At 38.2% G+C, this 16,271-nt stretch overlaps 5 protein-coding genes and 1 pseudogene across 14 annotated transcripts; 3 read left to right on the forward strand and 3 right to left on the reverse strand.

The window, feature by feature from the left end:
- The first annotated feature begins 7 nt into the window (after positions 1–7).
- On the forward strand, positions 8–1,493 carry LOC104730483 (uncharacterized). The gene has a single exon (XM_010449657.3). It carries the CDS (start codon positions 8–10, stop codon positions 1,382–1,384), a length of 1,377 nt encoding a protein of 458 aa, XP_010447959.1. The 3' UTR covers positions 1,385–1,493.
- Positions 1,421–2,994, reverse strand: LOC104730484 (CRIB domain-containing protein RIC7-like). Of its 2 annotated transcripts, none has more exons than XM_010449658.3 (3): positions 2,408–2,994; positions 2,129–2,241; positions 1,421–2,016 (listed from the first exon to the last, which is right to left on the reverse strand). In XM_010449658.3, exons 1-3 carry the CDS (start codon positions 2,466–2,468, stop codon positions 1,573–1,575), a joined length of 618 nt encoding a protein of 205 aa, XP_010447960.1. In that variant the 5' UTR covers positions 2,469–2,994; the 3' UTR covers positions 1,421–1,572. The 2 variants fall into 2 exon arrangements, with proteins under 2 accessions (XP_010447960.1, XP_087333784.1); XM_087477658.1 differs by having other exon boundaries at positions 2,129–2,235; positions 2,408–2,978.
- A 423-nt stretch (positions 2,995–3,417) lies between these two features.
- Positions 3,418–6,465, reverse strand: LOC104730485 (uncharacterized). Of its 7 annotated transcripts, none has more exons than XR_015575310.1 (12): positions 6,221–6,397; positions 5,916–6,080; positions 5,721–5,816; positions 5,537–5,640; positions 5,215–5,414; positions 4,974–5,096; positions 4,800–4,888; positions 4,607–4,712; positions 4,416–4,513; positions 3,978–4,236; positions 3,792–3,875; positions 3,418–3,709 (listed from the first exon to the last, which is right to left on the reverse strand). XR_015575310.1 is itself a non-coding variant. In XM_010449660.3 (12 exons), the coding sequence occupies exons 2-12, from the start codon at positions 6,024–6,026 to the stop codon at positions 3,695–3,697; spliced, it is 1,272 nt and encodes a 423-aa protein (XP_010447962.1). In that variant the 5' UTR covers positions 6,027–6,080; positions 6,221–6,465; the 3' UTR covers positions 3,418–3,694. The 7 variants fall into 7 exon arrangements, 4 of the variants coding, with proteins under 4 accessions (XP_010447962.1, XP_010447963.1, XP_087335707.1 ...); XR_015575311.1 differs by having other exon boundaries at positions 3,978–4,284; XR_015575312.1 differs by having other exon boundaries at positions 3,978–4,284; positions 5,916–5,995; positions 6,221–6,371.
- Positions 6,466–6,484: 19 nt separating this feature from the next.
- Positions 6,485–10,033, reverse strand: LOC104722028 (casein kinase 1-like protein 6). Of its 2 annotated transcripts, XM_010449664.3 has the most exons (14): positions 9,563–10,033; positions 9,381–9,421; positions 9,036–9,105; positions 8,764–8,912; positions 8,582–8,677; positions 8,355–8,425; positions 8,197–8,258; positions 8,058–8,121; positions 7,884–7,968; positions 7,656–7,782; positions 7,483–7,565; positions 7,336–7,399; positions 7,113–7,246; positions 6,485–6,993 (listed from the first exon to the last, which is right to left on the reverse strand). In XM_010449664.3, exons 1-14 carry the CDS (start codon positions 9,648–9,650, stop codon positions 6,685–6,687), a joined length of 1,443 nt encoding a protein of 480 aa, XP_010447966.1. In that variant the 5' UTR covers positions 9,651–10,033; the 3' UTR covers positions 6,485–6,684. The 2 variants fall into 2 exon arrangements, with proteins under 2 accessions (XP_010447966.1, XP_087335706.1); XM_087479580.1 differs by having other exon boundaries at positions 8,058–8,258; positions 9,563–9,968.
- Positions 10,034–11,110: 1,077 nt separating this feature from the next.
- On the forward strand, positions 11,111–13,618 carry LOC104730488 (uncharacterized). Its single transcript, XM_087479582.1, has 3 exons — positions 11,111–11,363; positions 11,727–12,997; positions 13,262–13,618. Exons 2-3 carry the CDS (start codon positions 11,769–11,771, stop codon positions 13,371–13,373), a joined length of 1,341 nt encoding a protein of 446 aa, XP_087335708.1. The 5' UTR covers positions 11,111–11,363; positions 11,727–11,768; the 3' UTR covers positions 13,374–13,618.
- Positions 13,619–14,240: 622 nt separating this feature from the next.
- LOC109128060 (5-methyltetrahydropteroyltriglutamate--homocysteine methyltransferase 1 pseudogene) lies at positions 14,241–15,138 on the forward strand (annotated as a pseudogene). Its single transcript, XR_015573650.1, has 2 exons — positions 14,241–14,474; positions 14,581–15,138. The product of XR_015573650.1 is annotated as a 5-methyltetrahydropteroyltriglutamate--homocysteine methyltransferase 1 pseudogene (transcript).
- The last annotated feature ends 1,133 nt before the right edge of the window (positions 15,139–16,271 follow it).

The following is a 16,271-nucleotide window of genomic DNA, read 5'->3' on the forward strand; positions in this document are numbered from 1 at the left end:
TGCTTTCATGGCGTCTTCACGTCCCACCCTCTCTCTTCTTCTCCTCCTCCTCTTTCTCTTTACCGCTACAATCATCACCACCAGCCACCAAACCGAAGACGACGACGACAGCAGCTCTTCATCACCTCAACTCGCTCTAAACCCATCGGAGCAAGAAGCGGTCTACCGAGTTCTTGACTCAGTCAACTCAGCCATCTCATGGCGAACCATCTTCCCTGACGACCTCTGCGCTTCACCACCAGACGGCGTCGTTTGCGATTACCTCTACGTTTCTCAAAACGGCGTCGCGACGTCCGTCCACGTCACCGAGCTCCACTTGGGCTACCTCTCTGACTACACGCAAAACCCTCCTTGCTCTTCCAACTCCACACTCGATCCTCTCCTCTTCACTTCTTTTAAACACCTTCGTAAGCTCTTCGTCTACAAATGCTTCACCGTAGCTCGCGTCTCGTTACCGGATTCAATCCCGGAAGGTTTCGGCTCTGTTCTCGAAGAGTTAGTATTCATCGAAAACCCATCTCTCGTCGGCGAGATCGGAGCCATGATCGGTAATTTCACCAAGCTGAGAAGATTAGTTCTCACCGGAAACGGGTTTCACGGCTCAATCCCGGGTCGGATCGGCGATTTGGCCAGTCTAGAGGAAGTCACACTCTCCAGAAACCGCTTGAGCGGTGGGTTTCCGACGAACGCCACGTCACGTCTTAAGAACCTTAAAGTTCTAGACTTTAGCCATAACTTTCTCAACGGAAACGCCCCTGATTCAATCGGAGACTTGACGGAGCTTCTCAAGCTAGATCTCAGCTTCAACGAGTTCACCGGAGAGATCCCTTCCACCGTCGGGAAACTTAAAAAGCTCGTCTTTTTAGACCTGAGTTATAACCGTTTTGGTAACTTCGGCGTTCCTCTGTTTCTAGCGGAGATGCCCAGATTGAGAGAGGTTCATCTGAGTGGGAACAAGCTCGGTGGGCGTATACCACTGGAGATTTGGAAGAATCTGAAAGGTTTATCTGGAATTGGGTTGTCGAGGATGGGTCTTCAAGGAAACATACCAGCTTCAATGGCGTCGAGTCTTAAAAATCTCTGCTTTATAGCTCTTGACAACAACAACCTCGACGGAGAGATCCCTGAGGAGTTCGGACGTCTGGAGTTTGTCGGAGAAATCAACTTTGAGAACAACAACCTAATCGGAAAAGCTCCGTTCGCTGATAGTTTCAGAGACAGAGTCGGGAGAAAACTCAAATTGAGCGGGAACCCTAGTCTACACTACGGCAAAAGATCTGATCCTCCTGTCCCTGGACCAGCTCTCTCTTCATCAGCGGCGACAAGGTTGTTGGTTTGCTTCCCAGTGGCGTTATTGGCTCTTTACATTTCAATGAAACAGTAAAAAAACAGAGAGAGAGGAAGATGAACAAAGAACAGATTAGGGGAAAAAAGTTTTAATTTTTGGTTTGTAATTATTAGTTTTCTGGTAATGAAGATTACTTTGGAGTTAATCTTTAACAGTTTCTATAACATTTCTTTACTATTACAAAACTTACAAAAAAAGTCTCTGTTTTTGTTTGTTTTAATCAATCAAAACCCATTTCTGTCATCTTCGAATTGAGGCATAGATCTAACGGAAGCAGTATCAGACATATAATCCGACATTTTATCAGTTTCTGATTTTCGAGATGATCTCGATGACCCTCCTCCTCCGTTACCAGCTGCTTCTTTAGGTTTCTTCCTCTTTGACTTCTTTGGGATCTCAGGTTGTGACCAAGAAGTATTTTCATCCTTAGTTCTCCTAGACGATGATGATGATGATGATGTGCCTTTGTTTGAAGTCCGACGTTTGGTCTTGTCTGATCTCTCTTTCGTTGGAGAACCTTTCTCTGACGATGACTTTCTTGTGGATTTTGGTAGTTTTGGTAAATCTCTGGATCGACCACCGTATTCTGATTGACATTTCACTGAGGAGTCGTCTTCTCCTAATCCTTGACTTGATTCCATTCCCGGTGAACTCTTGAAATCGTTCATCTTCCCACAGATTTTTTTTTTTTTTTTTTTTTATAACAAATAACGTTACAAATTTTAAAGATATATGTATTGTAATGAAAGAGATAAGGGGGTACGTAGTATAGAGTAGTACCCAGCTAGGTGCAGTGGCATTATCCGATGGTCCATCCCAACCAATGTGTGCAACATGCTTTACGTCCGTTGGATTTCCAATTTGCATCTCTTGTTCCTTTTCACCTTCTATTGCTTAATATCATAATTTTTTTTACATTGCAGTTACATTAGTTCCATCAAATGTAGTAGTAATTTTATTGAATGTCAACTTGCTACGCTTAAATGTGTTTGTCTCATAGTTTCACATTCAAGAAATTATTGAATACAAAAAAGGAAGGAGAGAAGAATAGAAACTCACCAAATACTTGAGATATATATCGGAGCCCTTTCAATAGGCTTTTCATCTTGGTACTTGACATTAACTGTGAGTTGCATAGGATCTCTTCTCTTTGTGGGAAACAAATCTCTATCCTATGTTGGTTTTTCTTTAATTTTTTACAAAACGAATGAGGAAGAGCGGTAACGCAATGTTCATGCAATAAAAATATCCAAAATCCCTAGCTTATTAAACAAGTAAAAAAAAAAAACTACAAAAATGATCTTTATATATTTACAAAGATTTTTGTGACGATAAAACTCCTAACAATTGAAGGGAGGATGAAATGGAAATGAGAATCTAATGGTTAGCTCAAGAATCCACAGTTTTCTTTAGAAAATAACAAATGACCATCTTGAAAGTTTCATGATCATGCATGTTTTTGAAGGAACATGAAATAAAAAGAAGAATATATAGAAAAATAATTCAAACGAGAAGAAACTATTGCAACTTCATCTAAAAAGATCTACAAAATTCCTGATAAGACCTAAAAGGGTTCACCAAGATAAAGATTTGAAAACAAGGGGAAATGTTTCTTGAAAGAGGTGTGAATAGAGCAAAATGGCTAATGAGAAATGAGGGGGAAAAACAAAGATTGTTTAGATTGTTTTCCTTAACTCAATGGTTTAGAATTTTTGAAAAAGGAAGGGAGGAGATTGATTTTGTTAATTAGTTTGTACTATTTTTTTTTTGTTTTACATACCTATTTTTGGAATATGACATTTTTCTAATGGTTTAACCATTAACGTATTATGTATTTTTGTGTGCTTTTCTTTTTTTTGTTTGTTATGGCTATGTTTTTTGCATTTTGTCGTATTAAGAAAACTTACGAATCTTGTAAACGTCATACTATTTGAAAATTTAGGAGCTCTTAACAAGATTATTTCGGTATACCGTATAGTGTGGATACAAAAATGACACTCATTCTTGCCGCAATAGATTTCTCTTGCTAACGTGCGTGTGTGATTCATAAACGATGTGCTCATGATACATCAAGAAGTTCCTTCTTTTAGAAAAGAACGGCACGCATGTTTAGTTTCTTTAAGCACACGGTATCAACAAACGAATATGTAAGATATACAACCGGGAAACTCAAATGCATAGAAATATAAATTACAGAAGTGAAAGAACAAAAGAATCAGAGCATTCTCAACGATCCTTCCCACAAAATTTATCGGCGTCCACCGGCGACCCAATCTCAAGCCAAGATAGATATTAAGATCGGTAGAACAAAACCAGAAAATGGATGGTTAAAGGTTAGGCAATGTCCTATTGCCTATTAGCCTGCAAGAACAATATAAACATTATTAGCAAGTAAGAAGTAGAACAAGAATTAAAAAGAACATGAGTAGAGAAAAATAGTAACCTTTTTCAGGAACTTTTCATGAATCTTCAATGCTTCTTTACAAGCTTTCCTCGCGTCCAAATTACCCGCTATATCGCCCAATATCTGCAACCAACCGAAGAAGAAAAACATAACTAAATCGCCATAATACTCGAGAAAGAGTTGAAATTTCTCAGAAGGTGTTTTGGCACAGAGAGAGAGAGAGACCTGAACAACGTCGTCTAAGCCTTTAGCTTCCTTCAAGAGACGTTTGTTTTTTGTTTCAAGAACACTTGCCACTACGAAAACAGCGAGCGTGTTGTGTTGCTCGTTCTGTCCACTCTTTACGTATTTCCTCTCAAACTTTCCATACTTCTTCAGTAACCTTGGATCCTGTTCTGAGAAGTTGCCTCTGTTCTCTGGTTTCTCGTATGATGCAAACAAGTTTGGATTGTACTCCATAGCCCACATCAGCTGAAACAAAATTCTATCTCACAGTCTTATTATCAGCTCAGATCAAGATACACTCTAAACCCTGAAAGAACATGAATTGAGTTCTCTCAGGTGAACGGAAATCAATTTTCACATCCCCTGAATTAGTTTATGACATTAAGAAAATGCGAATGAGTAGTAACCAAAGTGGAAACAAATACAGAGTCTTGTTACCTCCCAAAGGTACAAAGCATCAAGGAAGGAGAACTCTCTCCTGAACAATACCATCAACATTCGTATAGCAAACAGATACTCTCCACCGTCGAGATCCTCTGTCATGGGAAAAAAAAGTATAACGTCTTCACTAACCATGAGAAGTGCACGAGAGAAAACGTAGCTCAATGGAAGGCAAAAGGAAGGAGTACCTAGATGTTGATGGAGCCGAGGATCAACGGTTTTAATAACCTGTGAGAGCATACCCAGCTGAGTCTGAACTCCCATTGATGTTGCCGTTGTCCTGAAATTTTCTCTCTGCAATTCAAGAAAACCAAAAACCATGTAAACAACAACAAAACCCAGTGATGACACAAAACAAGACAATAAGCTTTAGATCTTTACTAGTCTTCTCATTGCACGCTCAAAGCACCAGAAAGCGTCGGCTTCATCTTCGAGTAGGATTATCATTGGGGAACATATGTCGTTCATTCCTACACAAAATTGGTGATTAAATCCCTTTGCTTTCATATGTTCACCTGTATTAAAGACTCAGCATTAACAACAAGGTGGACTTACCCTGAACATAGCCAATATCAGGATTTAACCATGTGTATATGGAAAGAATATCCCATAGTCTTGCTTGATTACTCTCATTCTCATAAAAGGAGAGATACCGATCTGTTCTAACAACATCAAGACCTGTAACATAATTATAGCAGTTCTTTAAGATCACTTGCCATATTTATGAGTTCTGAATTCTGATACTTATACAGAATGCTAAAGAACGTAAACTTATATATGAGTAGGTAATAGTTACCGATTTGACTCAACACAAGCATCCACTGGAGCAGACGCTTGTCTGTTATAGCGGTTTTTACAAGCCATCCTTGATTTTCTACTGATGATTCTTCTAATGGCTGTCCATCTTCCGCAACAACCGCCATCGTAACAAACTTTCCACTACCAATAAGAGGAACCATTTGTCGACATTCTTCTTTCCAAGCATAATACTGCTCCCTTAGATAACAAGTAGAGCAATATGAAGTGCAATGTCGAGAGGAAACAAACATTACTTCAAAAGAATCTACCAAACTAGTGCGCATTCAGTAAAAGGATAGCACACAAGACAATAATAGTACCTTCTGTGATTCCTCAATATGTTCCTTTCTTCAAAGGTACTGTCCGGATCGTAACCACCTAACAAAAACTCCCAAACCTCTCCTTTGATCGAGGGATGAATCCCCTGAACATGTATCCCACCAAGTAAATAAACAAGGCTGTAGACTCAAACAAGAGAGAATATAAAACCAAAATATGACTTACCCCTCGCTGTATACGTCGAAGAACTCTTTCCATATCCAAATGTCCATCTTCAGTAAACGCAGCATGCCATCTTCTAGCACTTAAAGTTTTGCCAGCCTGATCAAAAATCCCCACAATGACAAAGACTCAAACTTTGAAACAAGCTTTACACACATCAAGAACATGGACTGGTATGAAACAAACAAAAAGACAAACCCTTGATTTGAATCTGGTCCTCGGAACATCTGCTACACATTCTGATCTAACTGGATAGAAACCTTGCAAATCTTCTCCTCCTGATTTCCACATGTATCCACAACAAATCATTCAAGATTTCACCTTTTTTGGTTTTTTGGGGGTCAATCCAGATTCAAAGCAAACCTATATATAATTAAATTCATCAAACATCAAAATTGACCCTAGAGAATCTCTTCTTTCTTGTATGCACCTTAAAAGTCAAAACTCTCCAACAACAAACAAAGAACAAAAACAGGAACTTTTTAACGCAATTAAGTTTGTACCTTGCTGGATTCAAAACAATGAACTAGAATTTTAAATCGATCTCCCTCTGAGTCATGGACACGATCACCGACGGAGCTGCCGTTAAACTTGACGCTTTCAAAGAGACGATGACGATATAAACGTTACTTTGTGTAGAACACTTGAAACGACGTCGCTTTTATGAAGAATAATGTCATACTTGTCCCCTCTCTCTCTCTTTTTTTTTTGTTTTGTTACAAAAAGAATAAAATTAGTTTTAGAGTTCAATGGCATTAAGCGTAGAATTAAAGCTCAAGAAGTTGTCGTGATTACAATTAAAAAGCGTGTAAAAATTGATACAAAATCCAGAGAATGACAATAATAATTATAATAATACATGAAAAATTGGGAGTTACGTGGAAACGGAGAGGAGGAGGACCAAACAAACAACATATATATGTAAACAAGAATCCAATTTACAGATAAGAAGAGCCCATTCAAGGCTTCATTTGCGGATGGAAAGAAGCTCAAAGCTTCTGAGAGCCTCGTCACGTGCTGTCCTAGAAGCAGCCACTCTGTCTCGGTTAAAAGCAGAGGCTGTCTTTGATTCGTATCCACTCACAGCAGCAGCTGCTGCTTGTGTTCTCTGAAAGACAGATGGTCTCACATTCCCACCACCGCTTGATGCCACTCGGCTAGACTCCCGGCTCTCTCTTTGTTCTCCTGATGAGCTCGGCCTACTACTCGAGGCTACTGCTCTCCTTGAAGCACTTCCGTATCTTGAAGTGTTTCTTCCTTTCTCAGATACCATATTCTGACAAATAAAAATGACATATCAAGAATGAGCAAATAGTTAAGATTCATTTCATGCACATTCTTTTATCAGAATTGGTGATTGTATATAAAACTGGGATGGTTATATTGTTTTTTTACCACAGCTGGTTTCATTGAAGGAATCTCGTCAAGAGTTCGATGTCTGGTATGGTTTTGATGGGGACTTGGTCCTCTAGCGTTCCTTCTAGCAAATGCTTCGACCGCACCTGAGAATTTATCGCGGATGTTCCCTACTGTAAGAGTATAGACAGGATCACAAAATCAGAACCGACAACCTCTTATCTGAGGAGAGTTATATATTTGGAAAAAGTTTTAGGATTACCTGAAATCCTTTCAGGTTTTTCAGCAGACGGTCCCGCAGCCATCCCTGGTCTGCTGGTTCGATGCTAAAGAAAGAGATCAATACATCAAAGTGAGTATAGACACTTGATACTCGATAGAGAAATTTACAGACAACATGTGTACTCACCCTTTCGTGGGAGCTGGAGTGGGATCTGGAACTCTGAGGGTGTTTCAATGCAGTCCAGTCGAATACATAGTCAAACTGATAACCTGATACCGTGAATCCATTTTATTATCAATAAGAGTGGAACATTTATAGAGATATCAACAAGTAAAAGTTTAGCCACAGAAAATGCAAACCTTCACGGATAAACAAGTCTCGGAATAGCCTCTTTAGATATGAGTAGTCTGGTTTGTCTTCGAATCGTAAAGACCTGCAATATTGAAAGTATGATACGAATTCCGGTGGATGTGACTTGCATAAGACCTGTTACAAGTATAGTAACAAACAGTTAACCTGTGATCTATGTGACAATGAGATAGAGATCCAGTCAAGAGTGTCTAAGCCATAGTATGTCGTTACCATACCTCTATAGGAGTTGAAACTTTCTTCTCGCTTATTCTGTCATACTTCTGCTTCTTTGTGCCAGCTTTTAGTCCTTGCCATGGGAGGCTGAACCAAGAAAACCCCAGAAAAAAAATCAGACCAGAACAAGCACGTGCAAAGATATAGTAAGACAAAATAGGATCTCTGTGCACAACCTTCCTCTCAGGAAATACATGAGCACGTAACCAAGAGACTCCAAATCATCCCTCCGACTTTGTTCTGCCAAACAGCCACATTTTTTAGGAATTGTATTACACAAATTTGGAGCAAATCTCAAGTGGGTGAATTGCTTACCAACTCCAAGGTGAGTGTTGACACTAGCATACCTAGCTGTCCCAGTAAGGTTCTTATTTTCCCTATAATGAAAACAACATGAGTATATCTGTAAGAATTAAGTAAAAATAAAAAATGAAAGGTCTATATAACGTGCCCATGAAAGCACTATAAATCACCTATAAGGGATGTGCCTATGTGTTTGAAGATCCCTATACTTCTTTGCAAGGCCAAAGTCAATGATATACACCTAGATACAAAATCAATCAGGACATGATTTCAGCATACAAAAAAACAAAATTATGCTTCTTGTACGGTAGGAAATCTAAAGCAGAAACTCAAGTTTAGTAACAAAGAAGAAAGATGGAATCTAGCATAACAGAAAGTGTACACAAAAAAAAAGCACCTGGTTTGCTTTGCGACCAAGTCCCATTAAGAAATTGTCAGGTTTTATGTCACGGTGAAGAAATCCCCTTGAATGCATGTACTCAACTCTGCTAATCTACAAAAAAATCAACAAATACATTATTTTTCTTCTGCCTTGACAAAGTGAAAGCAGCACCACACCACTTGATAATTAATACTAACCAGTTGATCTGCAAGCATCAAAACTGCTTTCAAAGTGAGCCTCCTATTACAATAGTTGAACAAGTCTTCCAAACTCGGCCCAAGCAGATCAATGACCATCGCATTGTAGTCTCCCTGAACCCCAAACCACTTGAGGCTAGGGATGCCACCTTTAAATCCAAGAAATGCGATATCAGATGAGCACAACAGCTAAAGCATATATTTTTTTTAACATATAGCAGCAGCTACAGATTTTGACCAGAAAAAGTCATATCAGAGTTGTAAACACTTACTTCCTCCTTGTAAAAGCATGTATATCTTCGACTCATAATGAAGTTGGGGATGCTTAGTTTTCGCAGGCTCCTTCAAAATTTTTTACAAAACGTTAGATATAATCCGTTTGTCTAATCCCCAAGCAACGAAATATATATATGAGTATTTTTGATACTTAAAGAAGCTATGGATGATACATTAGCTGATAAACGCACGCAAATGGGACTCTATTGATACAAATTGACGGGAGAAAGCTTAAAAAAAAATTCCAACTTTTACTCGTCGTCTCCTCAAAATCTTAAACCACATGAGATTGATACAAAACTAATGAGAAAGAAAAGATAAAAGATATGAATAAATAATACCAGCTTAACAGCTACTTCCTCTCCGGTTTGCAGACTTACAGCTGAAAGAAATATACATATTCAAGAACAAGATTCAAATCAAACGTAATCCAAAAAAAAATTGAATACTAACAAAACAACACATAAGAGAACAGATCACATTAGAAACGATTTAAACAAAAAAAAAGGAACGATTTTGATACCTAGAAAAAGCTCTCCAAAAGAGCCACCACCGATCTTCCGACCAAGCTTAAACTTGCCCCCAATTACATTATCCATTTTCAAGTCCATTCAAATTTTACCTTCTCTGTTTTTACAAACCCGATTAAGAGCCCTTAACTTAGAATCAACAGCACCATTTCCAGATCGAAAACAGGTCAACGGGACAAGAAGAAGATGAATATATGAATCGTCTCTCTCTCTCTCTAATGTCGTGGTCGTGGGGGTGACTCAGGGCGTTGAAGAAGAGTTGAATCGCCGGAACAAACGAATCAGACAAAAAGTCATAGACAAGGCAAAAAAAAAAAAAAAAATCAGACAACCCAGATTGATGATTTTTTTTTTTTGTCACATTCCCATATCAAAAGGTGACGAATTGATTTCTTGGTGAAAAAAAGTTGACCCAGTAAACCATTGTTGATGATGAGAGAGAGAAGGAGACAGATATGGGCCTCAAACTTTTTTTACTAGGCCCAATCCATAGATAAAGGGTCAACTTATTATGAAAAAAGTGGAAATCTCGAAAAATCATCTAAGGGGTGTATTCAAGTTGACATTTTAAATGATTTGTATAAAAGTTACAAATCCTATGTTATTCAATCATGAATTTTAAAAAGTCTCTTAAAATCCATTGTTATTGAAATGATGATTTTAAAATCTACTTTAAAATCCACTGTTATTCAAAACAGTTTGTGGATTTGGATTTTAATAAGTTGTAGGGATTTTGGAGGATTTGAGAGGATTTGTTTAGTTAAAAATACACAAATCCAAATCTCATGGTTTTAGGTGATATTTCAAAGAATTTTACTATAAATCATATCAACTTCCCTAAAATCTATCAAAATTTCAAATTTTCTAAATCTCATCAAATCTTCTAAAATCATTATTTCAATATACCCACTAAGTACTATTGCCAAAGACCTAACTTGTGATGGAGACTTTATGCATTTTTCCTTTTTATAAACTCTCACGGACACATTGGTCTACACAGGTTACAATCAAGGTCCCAAAAAAAAAAAAAAAATAGTTGTTTTTTAATATATAAACAGACGAGATAGTAGCTTTTGAGAATTATTAATTATGACATTAATACCAATCATAAATGCCTAATAATTCATGCTTAGGGTTGTAATGTTATGTACCTATGCGTATGTTGTCTTGTCCTTATCATAGAAGCGACGTTGTAGTCACTGGGCCTGATCCACTTGTCTAAGGCCCACTTTGCTACGTGTGATATTTTGGTAGTGTGTAGAGAGAGGGGGAGAGGGGATTTTTTCTGCTGCTGCACACATCAAATGTGTCTCTCGACAAAGGCTATTATTGGTCACAGATGAAGTCACGAAGAAGGTATACTTGACCAAAACGTCTATGCTCTGAATTATTAATTGGGGTATAAAATCATGAGACAACATACGCATAGGTACATAACATTAACAGACAACATACGCATTTTTACACACTAACGAGGAAATTCTGTCGTATTCGTTGGTTCAATATATATAACCCACACCACCACCCCTAACAATTAACAGTGCTCAACTATCGAGTAAACCAAATATTTGAAAGGCCCATGAAAGCCCACTAGAGATTTTGAGACTTCGGGTGGCTTTTTTTTTTTTTTTGGTTTTCCCGTGGCTGTGTTGTTTGCTAACCGTCCGGCTTCACGACCTCAACCTCGTAACTTCTTCTTCTTCTTCTTCTTCTTCTTCTTCTTTTCCTCCGTCCCGCCTCAGTTTCCCTCTCGCATTAATTCTCTGAATTGCAATCCCATCAATCTCCGGACCTGTAAGTTCGTTTAATTTTTCGTCGATTTCTTCTGGATATCTATCTCTCCTTCAAAATCATCGAGTGTCTTCGTGTTTTAGGTTTTGTACGATTTAGGTTTGTATAGCTGCTGTCGTCTTCGTTTTTTTTTTTTTTAATTTCATGTGGCTGATTTAGATCCCCTAACTACGTCGATCCAAGCTTTCACATATAACTCAAGATTTTTTATAGGAGATCGATCCCCTTTTGCCTTTTCTCGAGCGTCCTTTGTTTATTTATGTTTCTGTGCTTTATGTGATATATAGTGCCTTTTCCTGGTGAAATCACTAATGATGCTAAAAAAGCTTGAATCTAAAATCCTTTGTATTATTTTTTATGCTGCAGAAACAGATAGCTTCAGTTCGGGGTTACTCTGCAAGTGCAAATATGTCTGTCACGGCGGGGGTGAGTAGTGATGCTGCGATTGCTGTAAGGGAGAAACTACGAGGTGGTATTGGACAGACTAGAGTGAGAAGGTATTGGCCTGGAAAAGCTCCCGAGTGGGCTGATGAGGCCGAAGATGATGATGACGATGTTAGGATGATGCAGACGACGGTTTCTGTTTTGGATAGAGCTTTTCCAAAGAATGATGATGATTTAGGGGTTTCTTCTAGGAAGGATGATCCAAGGCTGCGCCGTTTAGCTCAGACCAGAGTTGAAGACCGTGACCAAGTTAGAGCTGATCATAGGCGGATTAGAAAGGCTGAGGTTGTATCTACGGAGGAAGAAGAAAGGGAGCAAGAGGATAGAGATGATGATGATGATGATGATGATGATGAAGATGCCTTGGAAGAAAGAAGAAGAAGAATTAGAGAGAAGAATCTTAAAAGAGCTCAAGAGGAGGCTGCTCTACTTCCTTTAGAAGAAGAAGATGATGAGATACAAGAGGAAGAAGAGGATGAGGAGGAGGAGTCTGAGTACGAGACTGATTCAGAGGATGACATGCCTGGTATTGCCATGATCAAGCCTGTTTTTGTACCAAAAGCTGAGAGAGATACCATAGCAGAGCGTGAGAGACTTGAGGCTGAAGAAGAAGCTCTCGAGGAATTAGCTAAGAGAAAACTGGAGTTGAGGAAAGTAGAGACAAAGCAAATTGTGGTTGAGGAAGTTAGGAAAGATGAAGAGATACGGAAGAACGTGCTGTTGGAAGAAGCAAACATTGGAGATGTGGAAACTGATGACGAACTCAATGAAGCTGAGGAGTATGAAGTCTGGAAGACTAGAGAGATCGGTAGGATCAAGAGAGAAAGAGATGCAAGGGAAGCTTTGCTGAGAGAGAGGGAAGAAATAGACAAGTTGAGGAACATGACTGAGCAAGAGAGGAGAGAATGGGAGAGGAAGAATCCGAAACCTTCTTCAGCTCAGCCTAAAAAGAAGTGGAACTTTATGCAAAAATACTACCACAAGGGTGCCTTCTTCCAGGCTGATCCTGATGATGAGGCAGGTTCTGCTGGCACTGATGGTATATTTCAGCGCGACTTCTCTGCTCCAACTGGAGAAGATAGGTTGGACAAATCCATTCTCCCCAAAGTTATGCAAGTCAAGCACTTTGGTCGTAGTGGAAGAACTAAATGGACTCACCTTGTCAATGAGGACACAACAGATTGGAGTAACCCGTAAGTTTGTTTATTTGCTTTCTGCGTTTCTTTTCTTGCATTTTAGTTAGGATAGACTCTTGATATGAAAATATAGCTCTCATTTAGGCTTCTGAAATCTGATTTTATATAGCATTTGCTTAGAAACATTAAGCTGAGAATTGAACTGAATCTTTGTATGCAAATGTAAACTGGGGGATATGTTGGGAGAATCTTGCATATGTTCTTTCGTTTAATGAGCTGCAGATTTTGACAATTTTGCTTGCGTAATGAATGATTGTGCAGGTGGACTTCCAATGATCCTCTACGCGAAAAATACAACAAGAAAATGGCAGGCATGGATGCTCCTATTGCAAAACCAAAGGGGAGCAAGAAGATGAAAGATTGGGAGACTTAAACCCGCACCAACATTCAGTTGAGTTTATTCCAAAACGATGTAGAAGTGGTATGTAGTAGTCAAAATCATCTTAACATCTTCTTACTCAGTTATGTCTGTGACAACCATAAGCTCGTGGCCAAGAGACATCTGGTCTTTTGTATCTCGGATCATGTTAAGTGTCTGCTTGTATTACGAATTTTTGTTTCCATGGTAGCAGTCTGATGGGAATTTGAAGACACCGTAACAAAGATAAAATTTTAACATTTGCCAAGGAATGATTTATAAAACATTTCTGAGTACAGTAAAAATTGTAATGAAGAGCACCTCGTAAAGATTATTATTATCTTTAAACTCATATAAAAATTAACATGTCACATGTAATGTTTGTACTTGTAACTCAGAAGTCAAAACATTGCATAATGGAGGCTGCCCATATTAGACGATGGAGGTATGGTCTCTTGAGTTTGGCCAATGTTCTTCTTCTATATAAACGAACCATTTTTATTCATGTAAACACACACACACACAAAACAAGTTTCAGCAATCTTTGATTTTGCACCCCACATATATTTTATATGTTCTTGAACTAAGAAAATAGTAATGTAAATACTATGTGAAAAACAAAAATAGCTTTCAGCCTTTCACAACCATTTTTTTTTGCTTCAACTCCAACAAATGTAAGAAATCGGAGCTTGGTAACAACAAAAATGGTAACCAGCAGAAACTGTTACGAAAGCTATTTTATAAATTTACACATTGTATTTTAATTACATCTTTTTTTTTTAGTTTAAGCACAATATAAAATATGTGTATTTATGTGCTTGAGTGTATCTTATATAAATTGCAAATTAGAATTGGAATTTTTATTTTTTATTTTTTTTTTAAATCATAGTGCCGAAAGTAGCCAACTTTTGTAGGCACGAAACCTGTTACCAGATCGCTTTGGCCATCAAGGACGAAGTCGAGGATCTTGAGAAGGGTGGAATCGGTGTCATTCAGATTGATGAGGCTGCACTTAGAGAAGGACTTCCACTCAGGAAATCCGAGCATGCTTTCTACTTGGACTGGGCTGTTCAGTCTTTCAGAATCACCAACTGTGGAGTCCAAGACAGCACCCAGGTTTGCTTCAAAAAACAACATACCTACTACCTAGTCTCGCGTAGTGTAACGCTTTTATGGTTGCTCATTATTTATATGCTTCTGGTGGTTTTTTTTTTTTTGGCAGATCCACACTCACATGTGCTACTCCCACTTCAACGACATCCACTCTCCAAGAATACCATCTTCTGAGGAAATCGCAGACAGGGTGTGAACAAGATGCTTGCTGTCCTAGAGCAGAACATCCTTTGGGTTAACCCTGACTGTGGTCTTAAGACCCGTAAGTACACCGAGGTTAAGCCCGCCCTCAAGAACATGGTTGATGCCGCCAAGCTTATCCGTTCCCAGCTCGCCAGTGCCAAGTGAAGAAAAGTTTTGATTTGAACAAGGAAACGTTTTTCTCTTTCTCTATAAAATGCTTTGTGTTTTATTTGGTTTTTAATAACTTTCTTAAAAAGAATATTTTAGAAGAAGTTAGATTATGATGCATATGGTTTTTTTCTCGTCGAGAGAGAGAGGATATAGCATCTAATCAAAATGTGTACGCATGTCTATGTAGTCCACGTTGTCCAGTTACCCGAAACGTCTGAATTTAGTGTTTTTTTCTTTCAGTTTTATTATAGTATGAGTGAAGCTTGTAAATTACTCATCATTACTTTTTATTTTATTTTTATTTTTGTCGCAATGGTATCTTGATTAGTTTCAGCTAAGGAATATGCTTAAGTTTGAAGATCTTTGACTCTTTTTTTTTTCTCCTTGATCGTCGTATAGGATAACCTAGTTTAGTAACACTTATTAGTCGCCATTTTTATTTATAATTTATTTATCTTTGAGGGGATTTCGGATGGATCCGGACACATTTATGTCATAATCGTTTGATAAAGTTATTAGTAGTTGCGTTTCCTTGTGTAATTAATATTCGTGTGTCATTCTGTTGGTTGGGAGTTATACAAATTAAATATATTTACTTTAGTAGTATATTTTATCTAATGTCGTGGGGGTGACTCAGGGCGTTGAAGAAGAGTTGAATCGCCAGAACAAACGAATCAGACAAGAAAAAAAAAAATCAGACAGAACCCAGATTGATGATTTTTGTCACATTCCCATATCAAAAGGTGACGAATTGATTTCTTGGTGAAAAAAAGTTGACCCAGTAAACCCATTGTTGATGATGATGAGAGAGAGAGAGACAAGGAGAGAGATATGGGCCTCAAACTTTTTTTTACTAGGCCCAATCCATACAAAAAGCCTTCACTTATTATGCAAAAAGTGGAAATCTCGAAAAATCATCTATAAGTACTATAGTATATTTGATTGCCAAAGACCTAACTTGTGATGGAGACTTTATGCATTTTTATAAACTCTCACGGACACATTGGTCTACACAGGTTACAATCAAGGTCCCAAACAAATCTAAATAATACTAAACAGACTAGAGAGTAGCTTTTAAGAATCATTAATTATGACATTAATACCAATCATAAATGCCTAATAATTCATGCTTAGGGTTGTAATGTTTATGTACCTATGCGTATGTTGTCTTGTCCTTATCATAGAAGCGACGTTGAAGTCACTGGGCCTGATCCACTTGTCTAAGGCCCACTTTGCAACGTGTGATATTTTGGTAGTGTGTAGAGAGAGGGGGATTCTTTCTGGCTTTCTGCTGCTGCACACATCAAATGTGTCTCTCGACAAAGGCTATTGGTCACAGATGAAGTCACGAAGAAGCGTCAATGGGCATGTCTATGTAGTCCACGTTGTCAGTTACCCGAAACGTCTGAATTGAGTTTTTTTTTTCTTTCAGTTTTATTATAGTAT

The sequence above is a fragment of the Camelina sativa genome, chromosome 12 (genome assembly GCF_030686135.1).
Source record: "Camelina sativa cultivar CO46 ecotype springtype chromosome 12, ASM3068613v1".
Lineage (NCBI taxonomy): Eukaryota > Viridiplantae > Streptophyta > Magnoliopsida > Brassicales > Brassicaceae > Camelina > Camelina sativa.

What these genes read in the sequence shown, in the direction of transcription:
- LOC104730483 (XM_010449657.3), top strand. Translation starts at nt 8, where the DNA reads ATGGCGTCTTCACGTCCCACCCTCTCTCTTCTTCTCCTCCTCCTCTTT.
- LOC104730484 (XM_010449658.3), bottom strand. Translation starts at nt 2,468, where the DNA reads ATGTCAAGTACCAAGATGAAAAGCCTATTGAAAGGGCTCCGATATATA. An exon ending in ATATATATCTCAAGTATTTG is followed by an intron (nt 2,242 to 2,407) that starts GTGAGTTTCTAT and finishes TATGATATTAAG; the next exon opens with CAATAGAAGGTGAAAAGGAA. An exon ending in ATGCCACTGCACCTAGCTGG is followed by an intron (nt 2,017 to 2,128) that starts GTACTACTCTAT and finishes ATCTGTGGGAAG; the next exon opens with ATGAACGATTTCAAGAGTTC.
- LOC104730485 (XM_010449660.3), bottom strand. Translation starts at nt 6,026, where the DNA reads ATGATTTGTTGTGGATACATGTGGAAATCAGGAGGAGAAGATTTGCAA. An exon ending in TTCGACGTATACAGCGAGGG is followed by an intron (nt 5,641 to 5,720) that starts GTAAGTCATATT and finishes ATACATGTTCAG; the next exon opens with GGGATTCATCCCTCGATCAA. An exon ending in GCTTAGACGACGTTGTTCAG is followed by an intron (nt 3,876 to 3,977) that starts GTCTCTCTCTCT and finishes GGTTGGTTGCAG; the next exon opens with ATATTGGGCGATATAGCGGG.
- LOC104722028 (XM_087479580.1), bottom strand. Translation starts at nt 9,650, where the DNA reads ATGGACTTGAAAATGGATAATGTAATTGGGGGCAAGTTTAAGCTTGGT. An exon ending in ATGTATTTCCTGAGAGGAAG is followed by an intron (nt 7,969 to 8,057) that starts GTTGTGCACAGA and finishes TTCTTGGTTCAG; the next exon opens with CCTCCCATGGCAAGGACTAA. An exon ending in ACTCCAGCTCCCACGAAAGG is followed by an intron (nt 7,400 to 7,482) that starts GTGAGTACACAT and finishes CTCTTTCTTTAG; the next exon opens with CATCGAACCAGCAGACCAGG.
- LOC104730488 (XM_087479582.1), top strand. Translation starts at nt 11,769, where the DNA reads ATGTCTGTCACGGCGGGGGTGAGTAGTGATGCTGCGATTGCTGTAAGG. An exon ending in ACAACAGATTGGAGTAACCC is followed by an intron (nt 12,998 to 13,261) that starts GTAAGTTTGTTT and finishes ATGATTGTGCAG; the next exon opens with GTGGACTTCCAATGATCCTC.